Source organism: Heptranchias perlo, chromosome 14 (assembly GCF_035084215.1).
Source record: "Heptranchias perlo isolate sHepPer1 chromosome 14, sHepPer1.hap1, whole genome shotgun sequence".
Classification (NCBI taxonomy): domain Eukaryota; kingdom Metazoa; phylum Chordata; class Chondrichthyes; order Hexanchiformes; family Hexanchidae; genus Heptranchias; species Heptranchias perlo.
In genome coordinates this window covers 7,547,929-7,566,951 of record NC_090338.1, presented here as the reverse complement: position 1 = coordinate 7,566,951, position 19,023 = coordinate 7,547,929, and the positions used below count along the sequence as shown (strand labels likewise).

Below are 19,023 nucleotides of genomic sequence, written 5' to 3'. Positions count from 1 at the left end.
GCTTCCTGTGCTAGGGGAATGTTCAAATCAGCCCAGATCTCGCTCCTGATCGGTATCCCAGGACCCATGGTGTGCATGTGCAGGCAGGCACTCTGATGCTCCTCACACACATGTCGCCAGCCAACCCTCACGGTCTCAGCTCACGCATGAAGGAATGGTCACTTGGGTAAAGTACCCGAGGGGCAACTGGTTCACGTGGAACTGTACCCCAGAAGAGACTACCCATGCTTCGAATGCCAGCTTAGGAGGTGGGGGTGGAAGAGAGAAACCAGGCAAAAAGGGAAAACTGGCCTTCAAAATTTACTTTGTGTTTGAACAAGAGTTCTTCTAAGTACAATGGAAAGTCCCTTTACGCCAATGAAAACAGGACACTGGATAACAAGATTGATTAAAGCCCACTCCTCAACATAAAGTTACAGTAAGTGATTCCCATTTAAAATGTACAACAAATAATGCAGACCGCACACCATATAAAATGCAGACCGCACACTATTTGTAAACATAGAAAAATATGTTACTAGGATATAAGTGCCAAGAATTAAAAGCCCATCCACCTACCGGTTCTGGGTGATCGAAACTACACGCCACATTCAGCCTATCCCCACCCTTCGCTCTGACGCCCCCTTTTTATAGCCCAGCGCGGAGTCTCACGCTGCCCCGCACAACCGCACCATTGGCCAACACTGACACCGCCTTTCCAACCTGTGCTGGAGTAGAGGTCGGGGGCGGGGGGAGGGCTTCTCTTATTGGGGCGATGGGAGGGGGGGGGGAGGGGTCCACTTAGTGGGGCGGTGGGTGGGGGGTCCTCTCAGTGGGGAGGAGGGGGTCCAGTCTCAGTGAGTAGGAGGAGGGGGGTCCTGTCTCAGTGGGACGGTGGGTGGGGGGTCCTGTCTCAGTGGGACGGTGGGTGGGGTGTCCTGTCTCAGTGGGGAGGAGGGGAGGGGGGTCCTGTCTCAGTGGGACGGTGGGTGGGGGGTCCTGTCTCAGTGGGACGGTGGGTGGGGTGTCCTGTCTCAGTGGGGAGGAGGGGAGGGGAGGGGGTCCTGTCTCAGTGGGGAGGAGGGGGGGGGGGTCCTGTCTCAGTTGGGGAGGAGGGGGGGTCCTGTCTCAGTGGGACGGTGGGTGGGGGGTCCTGTCTCAGTGGGGAGGAGGGGGGGGGGTCCTGTCTCAGTTGGGGAGGAGGGGGGGTCCTGTCTCAGTGGGGAGGAGGGGGGGTCCTGTCTCAGTTGGGGAGGAGGGGGGGTCCTGTCTCAGTGGGACGGTGGGTGGGGGGTCCTGTCTCAGTTGGGGAGGAGGGGGATCCTGTCTCAGTTGGGGAGGAGGGGGGGTCCTGTCTCAGTTGGGGAGGAGGGGGGGTCCTGTCTCAGTGGGACGGTGGGTGGGGGGTCCTGTCTCAGTTGGGGAGGAGGGGGGGTCCTGTCTCAGTTGGGGAGGAGGGGGGGTCCTGTCTCAGTGGGACGGTGGGTGGGGGGTCCTGTCTCAGTTGGGGAGGAGGGGGGGTCCTGTCTCAGTGGGGACGAGGGGTGTGTGTGGGTTTTGTCAGTTGATGCAACACAGAAAGAAAGTTTGAGTAAAGGCTGAATTGAGCAAAGAGCAAAAAACTCGGAATCCTATCAGTTTCTGTGAGCTAAACAAAGTATTACAAAAACGATAAACGGTGACGTTCCGCCCCAATAAAGCGAAGAGTTGTTATCACCTTTAAATGACCTTGAAAAACAGGAAGTCCTTCAGCTAACTTTTTTATATAAACGCCTTGGATAATTCCCCTTGGATTTTTATTTTGGAGGAGGGATCATGCTGAATATTTTAAGAAGTTGGATGTCAATTTATCTCAACAGGCCAAACATTGCTGGTGTAAATCCGAAGGTGAAGCCGAACGATAGTTGCACTGTAATGTGTCATTTACAGAGTGTTGACAGTGTGTTATACGGAAGGGACCCTGATCACTTCTGGAGCTTTGTGCTATCAACGAAGAGTTGCCTAGAAGGCAGACAATGGATTAGTTTTTTCCTTTCAAAGTTGAAGTTTCCCTCACAGTGATTATTGAAAACATCCCACAAGACCTGAGTTAGGGGCACAGTTGGAGTACTGTGTACAGTTTTGGGCACCTCATTGTAGGGAGGATATAAAAGCAATGGAGCAGCCAAGACTCACTGGGATGTTCCAGGGATGGTAACATTTTATCATTATCTTTAGGAAGGATGTCAAGGCCTTGGAGAGGGTGCAGAGGATATTTACTAGAATGATTCCAGGGATGAGGGACTTCAGTTATATGCTTCGACTGGAGAAGCTGGGATTGTTCTCCTTAGAGCAGAGAAGATTAAGAGGAAATTGAATAGAGCTGTTCAAAATTATGAGGGATTTTTATAGAGTAAATAAGGGGAAACAGTTTCCACTGGCAGGAGGGTCACAGATTGCAAATGAACCAGAGGGGAGATGAGGAGAATTGTTTTTATGATCTAGAATGCACTGCCTGAAAGGGTGATGGAAGCAGATTCAATAATAACTTTCAAAAGGGAATTGGAGAAATACTTGAAGGGGAAAAAATTGCAAGGCTTTGGGGAAAGAGAATGGGACTAATTGGACAGCTCTATCAAAGATGGGCTGAATGGTTTTGATAGGTCAGTTAGACTGTAGGGTGAGCTGATGAAGCATAATAAGTGTCAACTGAAAAGCTGCAGACTGGATCCGTTTATATAGAAGCCAGGGTGCAGCTAGGCTGGGTCGTGTCGGTGTACAGTTGGTTGTGCTAATGTAAAGACATCGCTCAGCAATGTTATTAATGGCAGGTGAAAAAATGTAAGACAGATTTGCATTTGTATAGCGCCTTCCAAAACCTCAGGACGTCCCAAAGCGCTTTACAGCCAATTAAGTCCTTTTGAAGTGTAGTCACCGTTGTAACGCAGGTAACACGGCAGCCAATTTGCGCACAGCAAGCTCCCACAAACAGCAATGTGATAATGACCAGATAACCTGTTCTTTAGTGATGTTGATTGAGGGATATATATTGGCCCAGGACACCGGGGAGAACTCCCCTGCTCTTCTTCGAAATAGTGGCCGTGGGATCTTTTACATCCACCCGAGAGGGCAGACGGGGCCTCGGTTTAACGTCCCGTTTGAAAGACAACACTCCCGACAGTGCAGCACTCCCTTGGTGACCAGTTCTCGTCCTTTTGGGGGTGCTCAGGGACGGAGAATGTTGCAGCTGCCATTAGCTGCTACAGGTCTGATTGTGCTGTCAGGTTAAGGTTGCCCAGTTTCTGTAAAAATGGGAGCTGATCCTAAATGTTTGCTCTCCAGCATGCCGTGAAGCCCAGGACGACTAAGGTGGCTGGCTCAGAACAGTAAAATGAAGGTGGTAAAGGGATTCCACACTCCTGGAGCAGGATCTCCTAACCCAATGTTGAGCATCAAGCTGAAATGCTTCAAGAATGAAGATTCTCAACCAAGTCCTGAGAGTTTGTGTAAGTCCGAAATTGACGTTACAGGACCAACAACAATTTGGGGTTGGTCGAATGGATTTAGTTAAATGGTTCCTTAACATGCTCGCAGAAGTCACACTTTGCGCTATTTTCCACATATCCTCAAGGTGAACTGGTATTTTGCAGTTTAAAGAAAGCACTGACAACACTATTTAAATTCAATCCGACACAATCCAATCGCTCCCATCAAACTTCTCCCGAGAAAGCAACCAACAACAACAACAACTTGCATTTATACGGTGCCTTTAACGTAGAAAAACATCCCAAGGCGCTTCACAGGAGCGATTATCAAACAAAATTTGACACCGAGCCACATAAGGAGGTATTAAGACAGCTGAGATAGGTTTTAAGGAGCATCTTAAAGGAAGAGAGGTAGAGAGGTGGAGAGGTTTAGGGGAGGGAATTCCAGTGCCTAGGGCCCAGGCAGCTGGAGGCACGGCCGCCAATGGTGGAGCGATTAAAATCGGGGGATGCGCAAGAGGCCAGAATTGGAGGAGCGCAGAGATCTCGGAGGGTTGTAGGGCTGGAGGAGGTTACAGAGATAGGGAGGGGCAGGCCATGGAGGGATTTGAAAATAAGGATGAGAATTTTAAAATCAAAGTGTTTCCAGACTGGAAGCCAATGTAAGTCAGCGAGCACAGAGATGATGGGTGAACGGGACTTGGTGCGAGTTAGGATACGGGCAGCAGAGTTTTGGATGAGCTCAAGTTTATGGAAGATGGGAGGCCGGCCTGGAGACCATTGGAGTAGACCAGTCTGGAGGTAACAAAGGCATGGATGAGGGTTTCAGCAGCAGATGAGCTGAGGCAGGGGCGGAGACGGGTGATGTTACGGCGGTGGAAGTAGTCGGTCTTGGTGATGGAGCGGATATGTGGTCGGAAGCTCATCTCAGGGTCAAATAGGACGCCAAGGTTGTGAACGGTCTGGTTCAGCCTCAGACAGTGGCCAGGGAGAGGGATGGAGTCGGTGGCTAGGGAACAGAGTTTGCAGCGGGGACCAAAGACAATGGCTTCGGCCTTCCCAATATTTAGTTGGAGGAAATTTTTGCTCATCCAGTCGGAGAAGCAATGTGAAAAATGAGAGACAATGGAGGGGTCGAGGGAGGTGGTGGTGAGGTAGAGCTGGGTGTCGTCAGTGTACATGTGGAATCTGATGTCCTGTTTTCAGACGATGTCGCCAAGGGGCAGCATGTAGATGAGCAATAGGAGAGGGCCAAGGATAGATCCTTGGGGGACTCCAGAGGTAACAGTGCGGGAGCAGGAAGAGAAGTCATAGAATCATAGAAAGGTTACAGCATGGAAGGAGGCCATTCGGCCCATTGAGTCTGTGCTGGCTCTATGCAAGAGCAATCCAGTTAGTCCCACTCCCCCGCCCTTTCCCCGTAGCCCTGCAAATTTTTTCCTTTCATGTACTTATACAGTTCCTTTTTAAAAGCCATGATTGAATCTGCCTCCTCCATTCCCTCGGATAGTGTATTCCAGATCCTAACCACTCGCTGTGTAAAAAAGTTTTTCCTCATGTCACCTTTGGTTCTTTTGTCAATCACCGTAAATACTATGTCCTCTGGTTCTTCACCCTTCCGCCAATGGGAACAGTTGCTCTCTATCTACTCTGTCTAGACCCTTCAGGATTTTGAATACCTCTATCAAATCTCCTCGCAACCATCTCTGTTCCAAGGAGAACAACCCCAGCTTCTCCACTCTATCCACATAACTAAAGTCCCTCATCTCTGGAATCATTCCAGTAAATCTCTTCTGCACCCTCTCTAAGGCCTTCACATATTTCCCAAAGTGCGGTGCCCAGAACTAGACACAATACTCCAGTTGTGACCGAACCAATGTTTCATAAAGTCATTGCAGGCGACCTTAAGAATGGAGGAGAGAAAAAAAAAGTCAGCTGTATTCCAGAGAAGAAAGGCTATTGTCTTTGTTGTCTTATCTTCTTGGCTCGATTTAAAAGGTGCTTGCTATTTTCTTTTAAAAGCTTCACCTGCTCATGTATAAAAACAGTTTTATTGTCTGTAGCTGTCAGGTATCCAAAGGGTGAAGGTGTCAGGAGAATCAAGTGAACTTTCCCGGAGCCAGTCTTTTCACTGTTAATTGGTGGGCTGGGGTACTAGTACAGAAGTTTACATCATGGACGTAACTAACATCCACTTGTAACAGAACAAAGAACAACCATGCAGCCGTTACACTGGGAGCCCTTCATAACTGGCAATCTCCCTGCAATATACCAGTATCATACTGATTGTAATTGTAATTTATATATCACCTTAACACATCTAAAAGCTCAAAGTGTTTCATGCAATGAATTACTTTTGAAATGCCAGAAACAATTCATAAAACAGGGATGAGATGAGTGGTCAGTTAATCAGGTTTTTCTTTGTTGTAACTGGTTGGATATTGGGTAGGATGAAGAAAACTAACTCCCTGCTCTTCTTTGAATAGTGCCTGGGGATTTTTAATATCTAGAAGGAAGAACTTGCATTTGTGTAGCGTCTTTCACGACCTCAGGATGTCCCATAGTGCCTTACATCCCATGATGTAGAATCATAGAATCATAGAATCATAGAAGTTACAACATGGAAACAGGCCCTTCGGCCCAACATGTCCATGTCGCCCAGTTTATACCACTAAGCTAGTCCCAATTGCCTGCACTTGGCCCATATCCCTCGATACCCATCTTCCCCATGTAACTGTCCAAATGCTTTTTAAAAGACAAAATTGTACCCGCCTCTACTACTGCCTCTGGCAGCTCGTTCCAGACACTCACCACCCTTTGAGTGAAAAAATTGCCCCTCTGGATCCTTTTGTATCTCTCCCCTCTCACCTTAAATCTGTGCCCCCTCGTTATAGACTCCCCTACCTTTGGGAAAAGATTTTGACTATCGACCTTATCTATGCCCCTCATTATTTTATAGACTTCTATAAGATCACCCCTTAACCTCCTACTCTCCAGGGAATAAAGTCCCAGTCTGTCTAACCTCTCCCTGTAAGTCAAACCATCAAGTCCCGGTAGCATCCTAGTAAATCTTTTCTGCACTCTTTCTAGTTTAATAATATCCTTTCTATAATAGGGTGACCAGAACTGTACACAGTACTCCAAGTGTGGCCTCACCAATGCCCTGTACAACTTCAACAAGACATCCCAACTCCTGCATTCAATGTTCTGACCAATGAAACCAAGCATGCTGAATGCCTTCTTCACCACCCTATCCACCTGTGACTCCACTTTCAAGGAGCTATGAATCTGTACTCCTAGATCTCTTTGTTCTATAACTCTCCCCAACGCCCTACCATTAACGGAGTAGGTCCTGGCCCGATTCGATCTACCAAAATGCATTACCTCACATTTATCTAAATTAAACTCCATCTGCCATTCATCGGCCCACTGGCCCAATTTATCAAGATCCCGTTGCAATCCTAGATAACCTTCTTCACTGTCCACAATGCCACCAATCTTGGTGTCATCTGCAAACTTACTAACCATGCCTCCTAAATTCTCATCCAAATCATTAATATAAATAACAAATAACAGCGGACCCAGCACCGATCCCTGAGGCACACCGCTGGACACAGGCATCCAGTTTGAAAAACAACCCTCGACAACCACCCTCTGTCTTCTGTCGTCAAGCCAATTTTGTATCCAATTGGCTACCTCACCTTGGATCCCATGAGATTTAACCTTATGTAACAACCTACCATGCGGTACCTTGTCAAATGCTTTGCTGAAGTCCATGTAGACCACGTCTACTGCACAGCCCTCATCTATCTTCTTGGTTACCCCTTCAAAAAACTCAATCAAATTCGTGAGACATGATTTTCCTCTCACAAAACCATGCTGACTGTTCCTAATTAGTCCCTGCCTCTCCAAATGCCTGTAGATCCTATCCCTCAGAATACCCTCTAACAACTTACCCACTACAGATGTCAGGCTCACTGGTCTGTAGTTCCCAGGCTTTTCCCTGCCGCCCTTCTTAAACAAAGGCACAACATTTGCTACCCTCCAATCTTCAGGCACCTCACCTGTAGCGGTGGATGATTCAAATATCTCTGCTAGGGGACCCGCAATTTCCTCCCTAACCTCCCATAACGTCCTGGGATACATTTCATCAGGTCCCGGAGATTTATCTACCTTGATGCGCGTTAAGACTTCCAGCACCTCCCTCTCTGTAATATGTACACTCCTCAAGACATCACTATTTATTTCCCCAAGTTCCCTAACATCCATGCCTTTCTCAACCGTAAATACCGATGTGAAATATTCATTCAGGATCTCACCCATCTCTTGTGGTTCCGCACTTAGATGACCTTGTTGATCCTTAAGAGGCCCTACTCTCTCCCTAGTTACCCTTTTGCCCTTTATGTATTTGTAGAAGCTCTTTGGATTCACCTTTGCCTGATCTGCCAAAGCAATCTCATATCCCCTTTTTGCCCTCCTGATTTCTCTCTTAACTCTACTCCGGCAATCTCTATACTCTTCAAGGGATCCACTTGATCCCAGCTGCCTATGCATGTCATATGCCTCCTTCTTATTTTTGACTAGTGCGTCAATCTCCCGAGTCATCCAAGGTTCCCTACTTCTACCAGCCTTGCCCTTCACTTTATAAGGAATGTGCTTACCCTGAACCCTGGTTAACACACTTTTGAAAGCCTCCCACTTACCAGACGTCCCTTTGCCTGCCAACAGACTCTCCCAATCAACTTCTGAAAGTTCCTGTCTAATACCATCAAAATTGGCCTTTCCCCAATTTAGAATTTTAACTTTTGGGCCAGACCTATCCTTCTCCATAGCTATCTTAAAACTAATGGAATTATGATCACTGGTCCCAAAGTGATCCCTCACTAACACTTCTGTCACCTGCCCTTCCTTATTTCCCAAGAGGAGGTCAAGTTTTGCCCCCTCTCTAGTCGGGCCATCCATATACTGAATGAGAAATTCCTCCTGAATACACTCAACAAATTTCTCTCCATCCAAGCCCCTAATGCTATGGCTGTTCCAGTCAATGTTGGGAAAGTTAAAGTCCCCTACTATTACCACCCTATTTTTCTTGCAGCTGTCTGTAATCTCCTTACATATTTGCTCCTCAATTTCCCGTTGACTATTTGGGGGTCTGTAGTACAATCCTATCAAAGTGATCTCTCCCTTCTTATTTTTCAGTTCTACCCATATGGACTCAGTGGGCGAACCCTCGGATATATCCCCTCTCACTACTGCCGTGATGTTCTCCCTAATCAAGAACGCAACTCCCCCTCCTCTCTTACCTCCTGCTCTATCTTTCCTATAGCATCTGTACCCTGGAACATTGAGCTGCCAGTCCTGCCCCTCCCTTAGCCATGTTTCAGTAATAGCTATAACATCCCAGTCCCATGTACCCATCCATGCCCTGAGTTCATCTGCCTTGCCCATCAGACTTCTTGCATTGAAATAAATGCAGTTTAATCTAGACTTCCCTTGGTCTTTGCCCTGCTTTCTCAGACCATCTGTCCGGTCATGTTCTGTACACTCTCCCTTACTGCCTTTTGTTTCTGTCACCACTTTATTTCCCACTGACTTCCTGCATCGGTTCCCATCCCCCTGCCACATTAGTTTAAACCCTCCCCAACAGCACTGGCAAACACTCCCCCTAGGACATTGGTTCCAGTCCTGCCCAGATGCAGACCGTCCAATTTGTACTGGTCCCACCTCCCCCAGAACCGGTTCCAATGGCCCAGGAATTTGAATCCCTCCAGCTTGCACCATCTCTCAAGCCACGTATTCATCTTAGCTATCCTGTCATTCCTACTCTGACTAACCCGTGGCACTGGTAGCAATCCTGAGATTACTACCTTTGAGGTCCTACTCTTTAGTTTAACTCCTAACTCCCTAAATTCAGCTTGTAGGACCTCATCCTGTTTTTTACCTATATCGTTGTACTTTTGAAGTGTAGTCACTGTTGTAACGTAGGGAAACGAGGCAGCCAATTTGCACACAGCAAGCTCCCACAAACAGCAATGAGATAAAACACCAGATCACCTGTTTTTCAGTGATGTTGGTTGAGGGATAGATATTGTCCACAGCACTGAGGAGAACCACCCTGCTCTTCTTCAAACAGTGCCATGGGATCTTTAACGCCTGCTCAGAAAGGTGGCACCTCCGACAGTGCAGCACTCCCTCATTACTGGAAGTGTCAGCCTAGATTATGTGCTCAAGTCTCTGGAGTGGGACATGAACCCACGATCTTCAGATTCAAAGGTGGGAGTGCTACCACTAAGCCACGGCTGACAAGGCCTTAATTTAATATGTCATCCTAGGAATGGCACCTTTACTACTGCAGCACTCCTGGAGTCTCAGTCTAAATGATCAAATCCTAGAGTGGGGCTCGAACCCATTTCTGACCCAAAGTGTTACCAATTGTGCCAAACTGATACACAATAAAATTCAATGAAACGCTGGGAGTTTCTGGATTATTACATTTCTTTTTGGTTTGCTGCCCGTATCCTAACTCGCACCCATCACCCCCCGTGCTCGCGAACCTACATTAGTTCCTGGTCCACCAATGCCTCGATTTTAAAATTCTCATCCTCTTCAAATCTCTCCCTGGATGCATCCCTCCCTATCTCTGTAACCTCCTCTAACCCAACAACCCTGCAAGAACTCGGTGTTCCTCCAACTCTGGCCTCTTGTGCATCACCCTTTGCCCCACCATTGGCGGCCGTGCCTTCAGCCGTCTAGACTCGAAGCTCTGGAATTCCCGCCCAAAACCTCTCCACCTTTCGCTCCTCCTTTAAGACTTAGCTTAAAGCCTACCTCTTTGACCAAGCATTTGGTCACCTGTCCTAATGCCTCCTTCTTTGGCATGCTATCAATTTATTTGTCTGATGACTCTCCTGTGAAGCGCCTTGGGATGTTTTTACTACGTTAAAGGCGCTATATAATTGCAAGTTGTCGTCTTTATCTGGGTAGAGGGTTCAAGCAGTACCGCAAAGGCACAGGGCTATTGTTTAAGAAGCCCCTAAATGCTGCCATATAATATGTAGAAGGGGCTTGGAATGAGCCCAGCTATGGGTTTAAAATCCCTTTGACACTCAGGGATCTAGTGAGGTAACCATTACCTGTCATCAGTCCCCCGGTCCCCCCACCTATCCTTTCCTTCCTTCTTGTGAAATGGCAGTTCAGGGGGTGGGAAGGAAGAGAAGCTGTCATTTGCAGGCAGCGGTGTGGGCAATGGGCAGGGGGCTGACATTCAGTGGAGACCAATTGTAAGGGTGGGAATTTGGCATGATGCCTTCCTGCCCCATATTCCTTGGTACTCCACTCTGGGAGGAAAATCCAGGCCAAACTCTACGTACAATGCCTCAAATATCCATCACAAAACTCAAGTTCAATATGTTTTGTACACAACAAAAATATCTCTCGATGCAACAATCACCAATTTATGCCATTATCTTCGTACTGCCTCTCCTCCCTCGGCAGTGTGTAACACTAGAGTGAAGTCCTGCTGGTAGCAGTGCCTCTCCAGTACCTCTGCAAGTAGCAATTGAAAAGAAAGACTAGCATTTATATAGTGCCTTTCACCTCAGGCTGTCCCAAAGCACTTTACAGCCCATGAAGTATATTTTGAAGTGTAGTCACTGTTGTAGGAAACATGACATGTTCCACAAAAAGCAATGTGATAATGACCAGATAATGTTTTTTTTCTAAAAAGAGATGTTGATTGAGGAATAAATATTGGTCAGGACACCAGGAAGAACTTCCCTGCTCTTCTTCGAAATAGTGCCATAGGATCTTTTACATCCACCTGAGGGGGCAGACGGGGCCTCGGTCTCATCCAAGAGACAGTGCAGCACTCCTGTCTGAGTGTCAGCCGAGATTTTGTGCTCAAGTCTCCGGAGGGGACCCACAACCCACAAACTTCTGACTCAGAGGTAAGAGAGCTACCCACGGAGTCACAGCTACCACTAATACAGTTAACAGGCGATTTATGAGTGTAGGTGGCTCCTCCATCATAGGGGAGGAGGGCTAGGGGTTTATCACAGCTTAAGCCTGATCCAATCTTCATGCACTTCTAACAGGTGATCCTGCAGAGGTAGGGACCTGATTTTACCACTCCTGAGCTCAAGAGGCACCAGAGCCAACTGTAGCACTCCCTCGCTGCGCTAACCCAGATCAGCTGACTCTGCACAAACTAGGGCATCAAAACATAGGTCCTTGTTGGTCTCATGACCCAGTACCACGCCATGTGATGACTGCTTCGCTTTTTTCTATGAAATCTTCAGTCTGAACAACCTACCTGTACCTGAGAAATGGTTATAATTAGATTAGTACTGTGTAGGAATGGTTATAGGAAAACAAATTTTATTCCTGTTTGTTCTGATATGTAAAGTGATTTCAAAGAATTCTCTTGAATCAGGTTTTCAGAACAGTTGTGGTAAAATAAAGTGAGTTAATAAACGGACATCATAACTTTGCCAGCATGCTTTTTATTGATTTGGTTGGGCCAGCAAATGCTACACCCCCTCTGCCTTTGTAAAAGACAGGGTAATCTCGTCATACATAATTGAGACAGAACATACATTCAAAACCAAATTTAATGTCCAATTTTTTTTTAAAAAGTCCTTTCAGCCCCATGTTGCGAATAGATCAGCACATTGCTTGTTCACGAGTGCTTATTAACGAGCAGTAGTTGATGTTAATTATGTAGCATGGTATCCTGCAATAACGTCCATTATGTAAAAGTAGTTCTCCAGAAATAAGACATGCCTTAGAAAGGCAGACATTATTCATCTTTCTGAAGGGGTTAGGACTGACACGTTCTCTTCCTGACTTCTTCTGTGAGATTTTCTCTTGCAACATCAACCTGCAAAAGATAGCCACACAAAAAAAAAATCAATTCAGGCAAAAATCAGAATTACTGGTCCATGTTAATTGTATTGATCAGATTAACATAGTCCATGTTAATTGTATTTATCCACATTTAAAAAGAAACACCACACTTTAATCTAGCTGCTCACATTTTTTCAAAGCACATAGGGCAAACTTACAAAGGATCTATTTATGAAATACTGTGTACCACAAATCGGCCACCAAATTTTTAATGTACAGTGAAACCTGTAAATTATGGACACCTTAGGGACTGGCATCAGCTGTCTTTTTTTTTAAATCTTCAAAATGGTCATCGTATGTACCGTAAAAATTCTCAGTAGAATGGGGAGTTCTTTACCCAGCATCCGTAGCGGCAGAGAAACCGCTCTATCCCTGCAGGCATTCAATCCCAGAGATAGAGCGGTTTCTCTGCCGCTATGGGACGCTGGGTAAACAGCTCCCCATTCCACAAAAGCCGTTTCTATCACAAAACCCGTTGCTGCCTTGCACTGACCTGCGTGTCCTGTGTTTTAAGTTGTAAGAGGTACTTCATGCATTGAAGGCTGTCCATGGCTCGTAATTTGCGAGTGTCCGTGGTCTCAGAGTGCCTCTTGTGTATTTTACCATGTAAGTTACATAAGAACATAAGAAACAGAAGCAGGAGTAGGCCAATCGGCCCCTCGAGCCTGCTCCGCCATTCAATAAGATCATGGCTGATCTGATCCTAACCTCAAATCTAAATTCATGTCCAATTTCCTGCCCGCTCCCCGTAACCCCTAATTCCCTTTACTTCTAGGAAACTGTCTATTTCTGTTTTAAATTTATTTAATGATGTAGCTTCCACAGCTTCCTGGGGCAGCAAATTCCACAGACCTAATACCCTCTGAGTGAAGGAATTTCTCCTCATCTCAGTTTTGAAAGAGCAGCCCCTTATTCTAAGATTATGCCCCCTAGTTCTAGTTTCACCCATCCTTGGGAACATCCTTACCGCATACACCCGATCAAGCCCCTTCACAATCATATATGTTTCAATAAGATCGCCTCTCATTCTTCTGAACTCCAATGAGTAGAATCCCAATCTACTCAACCTCTCCTCATATGTCCACCCCCTCATCCCCGGGATTAACCGAGTGAACCTTCTTTGTACTGCCTCGAGAGCAAGTATGTCTTTTCTTAAGTATGGACACCAAAACTGTATGCAGTATTCCAGGTGTGGTCTCACCAATACCTTATATAACTGCAGCAATACCTCCCTGTTTTTATATTCTATCCCCCTAGCAATAAAAGCCAACATTCCGTTGGCCTTCTTGATCACTTGCTGCACCTGCAAACTAACTTTTTGATTTTCTTGCACTAGGACCCCCAGATCCCTTTGTACTGCAGTACTTTCCAGTTTCTCGCCATTAAGATAATAACTTGCTCTCTGATTTTTCCTGCCAAAGTGCATAACCTCACATTTTCCAATATTGTATTGCATCTGCCAAATCTCCACCCACTCACCCAGCCTGTCTATATTCCCTTGTAGCTTTTTTATGTCCTCCTCACTCTCTACTTTCCCTCCCATCTTTATATCATCTGCAAACTTTGATATGTTACACTCGGTCCCCTCCTCCAAATTGTTAATATAGATTGTAAAGAGTTGGGGACCCAGCACTGACCCCTGCGGAACACCACTGGCTACTGGTTGCCAGTCCGAGAATGAACCATTTATCCCAACTCTCTGCTTCCAGTTAGATAACCAATCCTCCACCCAGGCCAGAATATTACCCCCAATCCAGTGATTCTTTATCTTGAGCAATAATCTTTTATGTGGCACCTTGTCGAATGCCTTCTGGAAGTCTAAATACACTACGTCCACCGGTTCCCCTTTATCCACCCTGTCCGTTATGTCCTCAAAGAACTCAAGCAAATTTGTCAGACATGACTTCCCCTTCGTAAAGCCATGCTGACTTTGTCCTATTAAATTATGCTTATCCAAATGTTCCGCTACTGTCTCCTTAATAATAGACTCCAAAATTTTACCCACCACAGATGTTAGGCTAACTGGTCGATAATTTCCAGCCTTCTGCCTACTACCCTTTTTAAATAAGGGTGTTACATTAGCAGTTTTCCAATCTGCCGGGACCTTTGCCGAGTCCAGAGAATTTTGGAAAATTATTCCCAAAGCATCCACAATCCCTACTGCCACTTCCCTCAAGACCCTGGGATGTAAGCCATCAGGTCCAGGGGATTTATCTGCCTTGAGTCCCATTAATTTATTGAGTACCAATTCCTTAGTGATTTTAATCGTATTTAGCTCCTCCCCCCCTAGAGCTCCCTGTTTGTCCAGTGTTGGGATATTCTTAGTGTCCTCTACTGTAAAGACTAAAACAAAATATTTGTTCAGCAATTTTGCCATCTCCATGTTTCCCACCATTAATTTCCCGGTCTCATCCTCTAAGGGACCTACGTTTGCCTTAGCCACCCTTTTTCTTTTTATATAAGTTATTTGGGTCTCTCAATAAGTTTATGTTTTTTTTTTGAGTGTCCATTTATACAGGTTTCACTGTATTAAAGGGTTCTATGCCACTAAATCATAAGGAAGCATGCAAGAATATTTTTTTTAAAATATAAAAAAGGACTTGTAAATAAAGAAAACCTCTTCTCGTGTAGACACATCTCGAAGTTTGACAACTCCATCCTTTAGTTCCTGCTCTCCAATTATAGCGACCAGGGGAATTCCCGTCTCCTCACAGTATTGGAGCTGGTTCAGGAGTTTTGGGTTCTTCTTGTACATGATTTCTGCCTGTATAATTGCACAATAAAAAATTCCGCCACTGTAAATACCTTGGAATGGGTTAACAACATTTCTAATAATTCACCGCAAGTTGACAGTGTCAACAAGTTTGATGGACTTTTGAATCATTTCAGTCCTGGTGTTAGTAGAATCATTAAACATTGAGATCCAATTAAAATCGGGGCTGCGCAAGAGCCAAGAATTGGAGGAGCGCAGAGATCTCGGAGGGTTGTAGGGCTGGAGGCGGTCACAGGATATGGAGGGACGAGGCCATGGAGGGATTTGAAAACAAGGATGAGAATTTTAAAAGCGAGACGTTCCTGGACCAGGAGCCAATGTAGGTCATCGAGCACAGGAGTGATGGGTGAACAGGACTTGGTGCGAGTTAGGACATGGGCAGCAGAGTTGGTCACTGTCCAGTATTGCATATATTTATATGGGGTACAGCAGTTGCAAACATTACAACCATTTTCACTGTAGATTTTCTGAATATTCAACATTTACTTGAGCATAATGTTTCTGTTCCTAATCTGTTTCCATTTGTGTCGCTACTACAAGGAGTAGTTAAGGCGAATAGCATTGATGTATTTGAGGGAAAGATAGACAAACACATGAGGGAGAAAGGAATAGAAGGTTATGCTGATAGGGTTAGATCAAGAAGGATGGGAGGAGGCTCGTGTGGAGCATAAACAGCGGCATGTTGGGCCGAATGGCCTGTTTCTGTGCTGTACATTCGATGTAATTCAAATAATATCATCTAATTACTGCTTAAATTATTTTATCCACCAGGGCTAGCATTTTGTACTCAAGAAGTCTGCGCAGATTCCAGTTTCTGACCACTTGCAACATAACCCCATTGCCTAGCAACGTGCAATATAGTCACATGTATAATAAGCACGCACTGACCTGGGGGAAGCCGGCACCCGGCTGCATTATAGAACATTCTGTCCTTTTCTTTAATTTTCAATCTCTCCCACACCCCCCACCCCCTCCACTTAAAGACTCCGATCTTCACTGTCTTATAGTTCCACAGGTTCACCAAGAACCCTATAGCACCTTCCCTAAGTGGTGCTCATATTTTATACAGAGAATATTGACAAGCTATTCAACTGGGGGGGGAGCACATTACAGCTGAGCCCATTGGAAACACAGAAACTAAATGCAGTATATTAGTCAGTACTGTACCTTTAAGGGAACTAATACTAAAGCAATTTAAATAAACACAATGCTGCATCAAAGATATTTCTACCCACTTTCACTTGAATTAAATCTGGACATAGACAGGCTGGTGAAATGGGCAGATATATGCAAGATGAAATTTAACGCAGAGAAGTGTGAAGAGATGCATTTTGGTAGGAAGAATGAGGAGAAGCAATATAAACTAAATGGTACAGTTTTAAAGGGGGTGCAGGAACAGAGAGTCCTGGGGGTGCACATACACGAATCTTTGAAGGTGGCAAGTCAAGTTGAGAAGGCTGTTAAAAAAGCTTATGGGATCCTGGGCTTTATTAATAGAGGCATAGAGTACAAAAGCAAGGAAGTTATGCTAAACTTTTACAAAACGCTAGTTAGGCCTCAGCTGGAGTATTGTGTTCAATTCTGGGCACCACACTTTAGGAAGGATGTCAAGGCCTTCGAGAGAGTGCAGAAGAAATTTACTGGAATAGTACCAGGGATGAGGGACTTCAGTTATATGGAGAGACTGGAGAAGTTGGAGTTTTTCTCCTTAGAACAAAGAAAGTTATGGGGAAATTTGATACAGGCGTTCAAAATCACGAACGGTTTTGGCACAGTAAATAAGGAGAAACTGTTTCCAGTGGCAGAAGGGTCGGTAACCAGAGGACACAGATTTAAGGTGATCGGCAAAAGAACCAGAGGCGACATGAGGAAACAATTTTTTTTTTTTTTTACACAGTGAGTTGGTATGACCTGGAATTCACTGCCTGAAAGGGCGGTGGAAGCAGATTCAATAGTAACTTTCAAAAGGGAATTGGATAAATACTTGAAGGGAAAAAAATTACAGAGCTATGGGGAAAGAGCAGGGGAGTGAGATTAATTGGAGAGCTCTTTCAAAGAGCTGGCACAGGCACGATGGCCTCCTCCTGTGCTGTACCTACTGCGAACTTGCTATGTATACTGTACACATTACAACATGACACAGACCTTGATCCCAGCCTTCCAGAGTTCTGCCACCAACGTCATCCTCTCTTCCAGAAGCTTCTTCTGCGCGGCAGCGACAAGAACCTGCGTCTCCGTCGTACGAATTTTCTGATCTGAGGCCTGATGAAACAGAACTGAAATCAGCACCAGTGATCAGTGATCAGAGAGAAAAAAAATTCTCAGGCTATACCCTTAACATACTGGCCATATTATAGCATGAAAATGAGCAATGATGCTTCGGAAAGAAGGACCTCCAGGGAACGTACTCATTGAAGTAAGTCAAGAGAACCCGCATGAATACAAGAGCGGTATTTACAGAAAAAAAAAACCTGCAGGGGGATATAGACAGGCTGAGTGTGTGGGCGGAGATTTGGCAGATGCAATACAATATTGGAAAATGTGAGGTTATGCACTTTGGCAGGAAAAATCAGAGAGTAAGTTATTATCTTAATGGCGAGAAACTGGAAAGTACTGCAGTACAAAGGGATCTGGGGGTCCTAGTGCAAGAAAATCAAAAAGTTAGTATGCAGGTGCAGCAAGTGATCAAGAAGGCCAACGGAATGTTGGCTTTTATTGCTAGGGGGATAGAATATAAAAACAGGGAGGTATTGCTGCAGTTATATAAGGTATTGGTGAGACCGCACCTGGAATACTGCATACAGTTTTGGTGTCCATACTTAAGAAAAGACATACTTGCTCTCGAGGCAGTACAAAGAAGGTTCACTCGGTTAATCCCGGGGATGAGGGGGCGGACATATGAGGAGAGGTTGAGTAGATTGGGACTCTACTCATTGGAGTTCAGAAGAATGAGAGGCGATCTTATTGAAACATAAGATTGTGAAGGGGCTTGATCGGGTGTATGCGGTAAGGATGTTCCCAAGGATGGGTGAAACTAGAACTAGGGGGCATAATCTTAGAATAAGGGGCTGCTCTGTCAAAACTGAGATGAGGAGAAACTTCTTCACTCAGAGGGTAGTAGGTCTGTGGAATTTGCTGCCCCAGGAAGCTGTGGAAGCAACATCATTGAATAAATTTAAAACAGAAATAGACAGTTTCCTAGAAGTAAAGGGAATTAGGGGTTACGGGGAGCGGGCAGGAAATTGGACATGAATTTAGATTTGAGGTTAGGATCAGATCAGCCATGATCTTATTGAATGGCGGAGCAGGCTCGAGGGGCCGATTGGCCTACTCCTGCTCCTATTTCTTATGTTCTTATGTTTTAACCATACAGCACAGAATGAGGCTGTTCAGCCCATTTTCCCTTGCCAGCTCTTTGCACATTAAAAGAGGGGATGTTCTCACTTGGCGCTGCTGGCAGGACACTTGCTCACCAGAGCATCATCGAAATTCAGGCATGTATTGCGCACACTTTCACAACCATTTACCCAATTTCTGATAAGCGCCAGCAGAGCACGAGGCTCCCTGCCAGCAGCACCCAAGTTGGAAAATTACCACCCGATAGTCCACTGGAGGTCACTGAACGCAGCAAATTCATGGCTAGGGATAGCCGTGCAAGAAAATCATCCAGATACTTTAGGGTGATTGATGTAAGCACTTCCCAACCCTTCTGCTTCTAGTACTGAGGAGCAGAGTCACAGGAATACCATCATCTCCAAGTCACCACCATCCTGACTCAGACATAAATTGCGGCTCCTCGCTTTCGCTGCATCAAAACCCCGGACTCCCCCTGTCTGGTCTTCCCCAGGGATCTGTACTGGGGCCTCAGCTTTTCATCATATATATCAATGACCTGGTTGAAAG

The 19,023-nt window shown here is 45.6% G+C and overlaps 1 protein-coding gene across 3 annotated transcripts in view; it reads right to left on the bottom strand.

Annotated features, from left to right (window-relative positions):
* Nucleotides 1-11,924: 11,924 nt before the first annotated feature.
* The window catches only part of hars (histidyl-tRNA synthetase), a 39,365-nt gene continuing 32,266 nt past the window's right edge, over nt 11,925-19,023 (bottom strand). For all 3 annotated transcript variants that reach the window (XM_067996008.1, XM_067996007.1, XM_067996009.1), the window contains 3 exons: nt 17,266-17,382; nt 14,965-15,111; nt 11,925-12,321 (listed from right to left, as the gene is read on the bottom strand). In XM_067996008.1, coding sequence (XP_067852109.1) covers nt 12,262-12,321; nt 14,965-15,111; nt 17,266-17,382 — 324 coding nt within the window. In that variant the 3' untranslated portion in view covers nt 11,925-12,261. The remainder of the gene's footprint in view (nt 12,322-14,964; nt 15,112-17,265; nt 17,383-19,023) is intronic.